This window comes from Parasteatoda tepidariorum, chromosome 9, assembly GCF_043381705.1.
Source record: "Parasteatoda tepidariorum isolate YZ-2023 chromosome 9, CAS_Ptep_4.0, whole genome shotgun sequence".
In the NCBI taxonomy this organism is placed as follows: domain Eukaryota; kingdom Metazoa; phylum Arthropoda; class Arachnida; order Araneae; family Theridiidae; genus Parasteatoda; species Parasteatoda tepidariorum.
Window position 1 is genome coordinate 79,452,460 of NC_092212.1, and position 10,550 is coordinate 79,463,009.

At 26.0% G+C, this 10,550-nt stretch overlaps 1 protein-coding gene across 1 annotated transcript in view; it reads right to left on the minus strand.

Annotated features, from left to right (window-relative positions):
• Positions 1 to 1,091: 1,091 nt before the first annotated feature.
• LOC107455805 (serine/threonine-protein kinase RIO3) overlaps positions 1,092 to 10,550 on the minus strand; it is a gene marked incomplete in the record, with an annotated part of 18,781 nt that continues 9,322 nt past the window's right edge. Inside the window, 5 exon segments of the mRNA XM_071185083.1 lie at positions 1,092 to 1,238; positions 4,472 to 4,580; positions 4,708 to 4,878; positions 7,082 to 7,241; positions 8,951 to 9,181. Coding sequence (XP_071041184.1) covers positions 1,231 to 1,238; positions 4,472 to 4,580; positions 4,708 to 4,878; positions 7,082 to 7,241; positions 8,951 to 9,181 — 679 coding nt within the window.

Here is a 10,550-nt window from a genome sequence, read left to right on the forward strand (position 1 = left end):
GTAGGGAACCGATTATCCGGAACGGTCGGGACCATCGCTATTCCGAATAACTAATTTTTCCGCATTTCTGAATCGCTACAAAAAGCCAATTTTTTTATTAAACTCAACTAAAAAAAAATTGGAAATAATCTTACAAATAAGAAAAAACGATGAAGTAATACACTAATGATTATTTCCAAAATGATGGTAAGGTAAACATCTTTAAAAAAAGAAAGAAAAATCTTATGAGGAAAAAAAAATTTTTTTTTTTAAAAAATGTCGAGAAAATTTATCGAATTTTGTTCCGGTTTTTTGATTTCCGGATAACGGGTTCTGTACTGTATTACTTCTAAGAAATTTTGAATATTAAGAGATGTATTAATAGGCTGATAAATTAAAAAAGAGCAACTTTAATATGTGCTAGATAGGATTGTCCAATTTTACTTTTACTAAATAAGCATAGATTAGCTTGCATGCCATGATGTAATACCAGATCTGCTGTTATAAATCAGGGTGCATATTTTTGATTTACATTTTTTAAAAGCCCTTAGAGGTGCTTTTTTGTTCAGGGTTTGTAAAAAGTGCTAAATTTTCTATCTTTTAAAGAGAGATTTTTTCTTTGCTGTGATGATTGTCATTCTAAATTACAAAAAATGAATGACTTACACAATTTTCTCTGCATTATTTATCAGGAACTAGTTATTTCATCATGATTATATGCAGTTTCTAAATTTTATGCTTATAAATTAAGAACTCTAGAAATTTTTTTTTTATTACTGCACAGATCCTACTTATGATTTTTTTTGTTTAGTGCTTATTTTATGTTGAAAAATCTGGCTATGCACCCTGCAAGTATTCTTAAGTAAATGAACACAATTTTTTTAGACCTCATTTTAACCCTTATTAAAACATAATTTCTGCCTCAACAATCATACTGGCACTTATTATAATATTTCGAAAAATAGGTATAAATATTGCCATAGCTGTTTTTATTTTTACAATAAATGGTCTTGTTCATTTATAGAGATGTTGATGAAACGCACTTGTTTCTCTTGACAGCTAGGGCTGATTATTTTTATATTCAAATAAATTACTCCAAAATAACATCAGAATTTCAAGTCCCAATAGCAAAAATTGTTTATTGAATTTATAAGTTAAGTCAATAAATTTTATTGAACATTATAAAAGTACATCACAGTTATTGCCAGTACAATTTAGAAGAATCTTTCAACGTAACTTCAATAAGAAATTTCATTCCTCTGAAATAATAATAAAAGAATTAACAAATTTGTAGACCAACATATATTGTTTTTTAGACTAATAAGACATAAAAAAAAGTTTTATGCATCTATATATTAATAGAAGAGAAGTAGATGGATGTGATTTATCTTAATTTGAAGAAAGTAAAATAAATTTGCCAAAGCAACAGCACAGCAACCCAAATTTTTTACTTTCTATGACTGCAATTGAGCATGAGGTTCTAATATGTGTCTCAAGAAAAGGTGTTAATCTTATTATAGTACCACTTTGCAAACCAAGTACAAATAACAAATGATACAAATATAATAATAATGATACTTTGATAACAAATGTACTTTTAAACAAATTTTAAGTTTTCTTTTGCTGGCTACTAATTAAGTGTCAAAAAATCATAACTGCAAAATGTAAGATAAAAAATAACAGAACTAGAAGTTCCTAATATCAATTTAGACTGTGTTTTACCAATTTATAATGAATAAAATAATCTTAACTGAACTTGCCACAATCACAACTTATAATATTATGAGCATTTGTATTTTAATATATTTAGCACTATACCCTTTCTGGATAATGGTCTAGTTTTAATTGAAATCTGGTACTTTTCTTTAAAAGAAGTATTTACTATGGCAAAATACCAGAAAAAAAAATAGTCAAGTTTCACAATTTAAATTGATTTTCCGAATGAAATATACTTCAAATACTGGAAATATGATAGAAAATAAATCCCATGTGCAATTGAATAACCATTTCAACACATAAATTTAAAGCAAAATGAATTTCAGCTTACGCTTCTAGAATAGTTTTTTAAATGTGGATAAGGGTGGATTGATTAGGTCTCATTTTAAATTTTTCGGCAGTAGTGCTTACCACATTACTACTTTAAGAACTCTACATTTATATTTTCTGCCACCTTAATACGACCAGAAGTTGTAAACATGCATTTTTAATGTATGATGTTGTGGCACCCTATCTCTTTTATTTTCCCTATATTTCTGTTCCCCTATTCCCTATTTTAGGAAAATTTCAACAAAATTCCAGACCCTATTTTACCTATATACTGTATTTGTAATTTTTCATAGGAAAAACATAATTTTTACTTATACTATCAATAAATGAAGATATCATGAAAATATTCTACTGAAATCAGAAAGGGAAGATAAATGCAAAATCAACTAAAAAATTTTATTTAAATTGCCTGATTTTTTTTAAAAATCAATTAATTTAACAAAAACTGATTTTTCAAAAAGATTATTAATTTAAGTAGAAAATATTTCTTATATAATTTTTAAATACATTGTTTAGAGTGAGATTAAGAGTGATTTCAGTGATAATGACGGTTTTTTACTAAGAAATAATGAACGGGATAGATTATTATATTTACATGCCCCTTTCATTGTTACAGCAAAGAAACCATTTAAATAAACTGATTTTTATTTTTTTAAAAGTAAGAAATATTTTTAAATATAATTAAAATATCCGTAAAATTTTATTAAATATAATTAAATTCCTTCTTTGGAAAAAAAAAAAACTCTCTAAAGTCTGATTTTATTGATAATGAAGATTTTTTTTTATTAAGAAATAATAAAAGGATAAGCTTGTAAAACATTCATATTCCTTTCATTAAAAGAAACCATTAATTTAAATTAACTGTTTTTTTTAAAAATATTAATTTATATGAAATATTTGTATTCAATATAATTAATAAATATATTATTTATGGTGGGAATTTGAAGGTTTTTTACTAANGTTAATGTACCTTTTAATAATATATCCTTTAAGCAGCACCCGCTTTTTTTTTGCAAGGTGTATAATTTTTAAAATGAATTTTTTTTTTTTTTTTTTTTAAAGTAAGAAATATTTTTAAATATAATTAAAATATCCGTAAATTTTTATTAAATATAATTAAATTCCTTCTTTGAAAAAAAAAACTCTCTAAAGTCTGATTTTATTGATAATGAAGGTTTTTTTTTTATTAAGAAATAATAAAAGGATAAGCTTGTAAAACATTCATATTCCTTTCATTAAAAGAAACCATTAATTTAAATTAACTGTTTTTTTTAAAATATTAATTTATATGAAATATTTGTATACAATATAATTAATAAATATATTATTTATGGTGGGAATTTGAAGGTTTTTTACTAAAATAATAAAGGGGATATGCATTTAAATTATCATATTTCAAAATAAACTAAAGAAAAAGGCGACTGAACAAGGATAAGAGAGACATGAAACTTTAAAATTACAATTTTCCATTAAATGCATGTAAAAAAATTTTCTTATAAAAAAACATATTTCAATTTTACCCATTTAGTTTTATGCATTTTTAAATGCTGTGCTTTTAAAACTTCTTAACTCTGAAGTTTGTAAATATCAAAACTTGTTCTATTCAGAGAAATTTATTAATTTTTTTTTCTTTCAAATTTAGACAGAGTAAATATTTTTTGATCTTGCGTTAATGTGATGAAAGGTTTTCTCAAACTAATTTGCTCTTTTTTAGATATCTAATTGACAAATAGTCTCCCAATCTTTAACATTCTTTAGCAAGTTAAGCTGGAAAAATATTACTATGTTTTTATTTAATCAATGAATAGTTTTAAATAATTAGATAAAAATTTTATTTTAAGCATTATAAACAAATTTTAACAGATGCGAATATAAAAACAAAAAATCATGATTTTTGCCAACTATTCAAAAAGGAGGAATTATAGCAGCCAACACTTTAAATGGATGTTAGAATTATTTCCTTTGAATCTCAATATCTTATTACAGTAACTGACAATTTTAAGATAGGCCATTTTAGAGGTATAGTGTAGAAATTTTCTATTTTTTTTTTTTGAATTTGTGATTTTTAGATTTCAAATTAAATTCACTGACAATTTCAGGTTTTCCCATTTCTCCCTGATAAGTAAAAAAAATTGAGAATGATAAGTTGCCACCTCAACAGCAATTCATTTTGGATTTGTTTATATTTGGATCACATTAAAATTAAGTTAGTGTAATGCTCATTTAATATAACAAAATTTAAGCATTAAATTATTTAACATACTTCTTAAGAATGGTAGTTGAAAATGTTTCCACATTGTAGTTAAAAAAGAGGACACTTTTTTGACTGACCCTAATGTCAAAATTGAACATATTTTTATTGTAAAAACAAATTGTGCACGTTTTCTTCTTTTAACCAACAATAATTTTGAGTGAAACAATGCAATTCCCTGGAAAAGAGACTCACCTAATTTTGTTGATGGTACACTATCAGATTTTAATGGACGCTGTCCACAAATTTGAAAAAATAGGTCTTCAGGGCTAGGAACTTCTTTTACTCCTTTCTTGTCAAAAAACTGAAATATAAATAGAGTAAAGGAAATGTTTAAGAACAGTATTCTAAATTACCATATACTAGAAGTTCATACTGTGTTTTATATTTTAAATTTGACACAAAATGCAGAACAAAACTGTGTAACTTACATTTGATATATTTGTGCAGTCCCTTAGTAAGTATTCTAAAGATCTAGGATGAGTGATTTCAACAGCTTGACTTACATCAATCACCCAAGTTTTGTCTTCATACCATAGTAGATTGTATTCGCTGAAATCAGCATGTACTAACTTGCATTTGGTGTACATATCTTTCATTATCTATGAATTGAAAAACATGATTATATTACTGAAAATTATTCTTTTTAATATGAAAAAATATTATATTGGATTGAAAAAAATTCATTGTTTCGATTTAAAGAAACAAAAATCCATTCAGTACATTTAGTTACATTAAAATCCAATATACCCAAGTTTAAGTCTAGAGGTGTGGCCCATTTATTTGCTCGGTAGCGGGCATATTACAAAATGGAAACCAGCAGAACTTCTCATTTTCTTAAATTATGATATAAAGACCATTACTATCAGTGATTTTGTTGGAAAACTAAACCTAAAAACTTAAGACCCTGGATTGCAGAATTCCCAGCTCATTCTTTACTAAAAACAGATCCCTATCTAAAATATAAATCTTAAAACAATCTAAAATCTTTTCAAATTATGAAATCCTACATGAAAGGAAATAAATTAGAACTTAGAATTTTGTTTCAAAAATTAAAGAAAAAAGAAGAGAGTGAAGATAGTCTCCAAGATGAAATATATAAAAATGTGATATTGAACAGACAATGTGATATAAAGTTTCTACTTCTTTATCCACCTTTTTGCATGCACATTTATAAGGATTACATTGATTGTATCCTTAATTCAAATACAATTAATAAAGAATTTCAAAAATATAGGATAAGAGTTACATTCGTCATCTTGGATTCTAGGTGAAATTTTTAATTTGTATTTTCACAATATTTTTTTGTACTTCACAAACTTTTGATGATTTAATATTTGGTAACAGAATACCTTTAATAAAAGGTAGAAGATAAAGGGGTAACTTTATTAGACTGGGAGAAATAGCGCTTGATAATTTTTAGAGCTTCTATTAATTTTTTATCAAAACTGTAAAGCACTAAAATTATGCTATTTGGGGTTTTGAGTGAGTAATTTAAAATTGCACATTTCTCAGTTTATAGATTTTATAAAATATAATCTTATTGTAGTTTAAATTTACGTAAATTTATTTGGCTGAAGCAAAAAATTTCCTTTATGGATAATTGGATCAAAATAAAGATACTTAGGAAAAAAAAATTTATAAAACTGTACTAGCTTTCAAAAACTGTTGATTGCAGAATCGCATAAGCATTATTTTGTGAGAAAAAATTAAGGGAATTTATAATATTGCAAATTTTATATTTCAAATTCTGATTGGGTGACGGCCTTATTATTTACATGTATCAAAAGCTAATCCTAAATAGAGTAAATATCCATAATTAACTTGTGAAAATTAAATGGAAAAAGGATTAAAAACATAATTGGAATGTTTCCATCCCATCTCCACCCCTACGACAGTCGAGTTTTGTTGGGGGACGAAGGGCCTTTTGAGGAAAAGTAAACGGTACTCAAAATAATTTTTTTCTATTACCTATTACTTTTAGTGAAGATAAAAAAAATTTGTTTTCAAAGTTTAGTTTAATTCTGCTTACATAAACTATCTTTTTTATTTTTATTCGGCTTACTATCTTTTTTATTTTTTGCAATGGAGTCTTGTATTGTTTGCGTATTTGATGTGCTATAGCTCGTAAGCAGAACCATTGATTACTAATATTAACTTTTAAAAAATAAGAATGACTCTGAAAAGTATGGTATGCAATTTTTAAATGCAAAAGTGTACTTACTCTATTTTTATTATTGTTTATGAACACATTCCATTTACTGAATAAAACACTAAAAAATAAACCTGTTCAACTACACTTAAATTATAGAAATCAGTTATGATTTTGGAGATGATGGCAATTATATAAATTTTACGCACTCAGATCAAATGTCAGAAACAAAAGTGGTAGAGTATTAATATCATGTATATTGTGGTTTGGAAAAATATTCAAAACTAATTTTCATATTTTTAAAAGAGCATGCGCAACTAATTTTTTATTAATAAATGATAGTGTCACATCAATTTAATGAAACAGAGAAAGTATTTGTTATGAACTAATTTTTAAACATTAACATTTTAAAGCTAATATTAATGAAGTTTTAACTAAAAAAAAAAGCAACTTGATCCAAAAAAAGGCAATTGAAAATATTGGGATTTGAACTCTAAAAATTGGGTACATTGTAAAGGAAGTGAATTAAGCTCAAGTCAGCTTAAAAAGAAAAAGCAAATATGATTTAGGATAAGTGTAATAAATTATCTCAGCCAAATACATTTTAACAACATAAAAAAATTAATTAATAGTTTTTAAAATGCTATACATACATCCACTGTCTGTTCAAATATTATTGTCATGTCCTCAAATGGCAGATCAACATCTCGTAATTTTGGTGCGGGTAACATGTCTTTACCAATGAAAGTCATTACTAGAACGTGTTTTTTTAGTGCAATCACTTCAGGGCATGAAATATTTGCTTCCTTCATTCTATATAAAATAATAACAGTGACTTTTTAAATTATTATAGAATAAGAAACTACAATTTTAAGGACATACCAAAGTGAAAGTGATTATATTTTTCATTTGGTATAATTTTTAATCATGAATAAATACAAAAAAGATACATTGTGTTTGTTCATAATTGAGCTAAAAAAAACACAGCTTTTTTAATTTTATTTAGCAAACCAAGAAATATTTCGTTCAATATATAGATAAATATATGCATATAAGATATTTTACAGCTTAGAATATACTACATGCTTATTATTTCTGTGATGCCATTTGCATAGAAAACTTATTAAAATGCATAAAAACTGCCTTACAGAATAATAGCTTACTGTTATTTGTGTCAAATAAACAAATGGACATTAGTACAAAAAAAGTTAGAATTAATTTTACTATGCCAACACAACACTATGTAATGAACTTAAGACTATTTTCTTTTAAGCTATAAATATGAATAAAGTAATGAGAAGCCAAATTAAAAAATAATAATTTTAGGGGTTTAAATGAAAAATTGCAAAATAAGAAGCAAAACTAAAACCATACAACTGTACCATCTGTGTTAAATAAAATATTAAAAATTACAGCAAAGAGTAAAAATACCCAATAGAAACTTATTGTTTTACACTACCTGTCTTAGATTGATATATAATATTTATTTGATTAATTTGCTATCACTACAAAGATTGTGACAAGAATTTGATTCAACAGTAAGTTCAAACTTAGATATGCCATAGGATCTTGCACTATATTTTCAAATGGCACACATTGTGATTTTGAATAAGGGAGCTTCTCTAGTTCAGACAGAATGCAATTTAAAGAATTATTATTGCGATGCATTCTAAAGCCTAATCCCCATTAAACTTAGGGATGGAATTTCAGAGCGCTGCAAAGCTGTCATTGGCAAAATTAACTATCACTGCCAGACATTGATTCTTTCTTTCTGAAATCATAACTATTTTAATAAATGGGCTTACAACATTGTTTCAAAAGCTTACGTGAGGCTTGTAATGCTCATTATAAAAAAATATGGTACAAGCCCATTAGGTGAAACATTTCAGCACAGCAGCGAGTGATACAGATTAGTACAGCATCTACAGATTATTTTTCATCAAAAATTTCTTTTCATTTTTGAAGAGCGAACAAACAAATGCAGGGTGCATAGGCAAATCTTTCAACAAATAAGCACCTTTTTAAGAACTAAAAATATTTTTAAGCACTATATACACTAACAGAATGCAAAATTATTTTTAAAAACTTTACATGATCCTGATAAAATAATTAGTTTTTGACAAAGAACTTTTTTCTTGATTATATTCGCCACCACAAAAAGATCGAAAGATTTTTCGGTACAATTTCTGAGGGTGGAAAATGAAGCCAGAAATTGATAATATCTTGCAAAATGCAGCAGAGTTGCACACGAGAGTGCAAGAATCTCACCGAACCCAGCTCAGTAGATGCACATGCAATAAAAAAAAGCACCTTTAAGGGCTTTTAAAAAACGAAAATCGAAAGTAAGATTAGGCTGAATTTATACAACAATAATCTCCACATGACTGTTAGTGTTGCAGACAAATTCCGATTTAAGAAGATATTGCTGAAGATTCACTTTCTAAATTCTGCGACCAAAAGTACAATGACTAATAGACAAGGCTTAATTATCTCAGTAATAAATATACAAAAACAATTATAACCTTAATAGGTTCCTCATTTCTTTTTCAGCCCACATATGAATAACTTTTCTTGGATTTTGTTTAGAGAAACGATATTTGAAACGATGATCGTCCTTAATGTATTGGTCTCGGTTGATGAACTCGTTTAAAGTTGTTTTGAAAACTTTAATGGCAAATTCGCGAACTGGTTCTTCAGGAGGAGACTGATCCTCAGGAGATGGCTGATCCTCAGGAGAAGACTCTTCTTCAGGCCTAGAAGAAAGTTAAACATATTTATTTATCAATGATAACCTCATTTTGTAACAAGCATATATGAATAAGCAGAAATGACTTTAAGGAATAGAATAGATAAAATACCAAAAGTTTTACAAAGTACCATTTTCAAGACATTAGAGCTTCTTAAATTTTTCTCTAATTGGAACTCCTTTTGAAATCTAAACATTTTAAGTGCGTAGATTTAATATTTCCCACCTTTGCAAACATATACAATGCACATAGAAAATGCGATACAGAGATAATGTCTATTTCGCACAGTACAGGGATTTATTTTGGAAGAAACTTATTGCTACCAAAAAATTGGAGAACATCAAAAGCAATGGAAGATATGAAAAATGACCAATACAAATATTTAGCTAAGCATAATAAGTATAGTTTGAATTTTAAATAAAAGTTGATGCAGTATGAAGAATTTTCGATTTGCAGTTTAAAAAAATATATATATTTTTAGAAATTTTATTTTTATACAAATTTTTATAATCAATATAACCTCTATAACTATAATTTAATTTTAAACAGAATTTATATTATCTTTATTTTCTTAAATAACTATAAGTACACTTATACTAAATGAATTAAGTGCACTTAAATTATTTTTAGTTTAATGTACATTCAATCTTAAAGAAGAATTATAGATAAAATAATTGCAAGCAGATAGAATTACTTGTGTTTACAGGTTTAATTTTCATAACTACCGAAAATAGTTTCTTTTGTTAAACATTACTTCATTAAGATTTATCCCTAAAAATTTAATTTTCATTATAATGAGTTTTTATTATTTTCCAATAAAAATTTTGTTCAGAATATGTGGCATAATAAAATAGAGATAATTTAGAGAAATAAATAAGTAGGAAATCAATACTATTAGATTAGCAATTTAAAATTTTATAATATTTAATGTTTTTTCAAAAAANATTAAGAAAAAAAAAAAAAAAAAAAAAAAATTCCTCCAAGTTAAGTTGGCTTTAAAAAAACTATAAAAACTTCGTATCTTTGTTTGAATATAGTGCCAAACTTCTACAATTAAAGTGCCTATTAATCAACATAATTTTAAATTCAAATAAAAACGGACAAACTTTTCTTTTATTCAAAGCTCTATAATTTGTTTTTAATAATTCAATTAGATTAAAAAAATATGTACAGTCGAACTCGTTTATAACGAGCTCGGATTTAACGAGAACTCGGATTTACCGAGGGAAACGAGAATATTTGGTTGGATCAATGTTAAGTCTATGGAACAGAAGTCGCTTTTAACGAGCAATACCCGGTTTTAGCGAGCAATATTTTTCTGTCTTGCAATCTTTTTTTCAAAATGATAAGAAATGCGCTCGAAATAAAAAAAAAA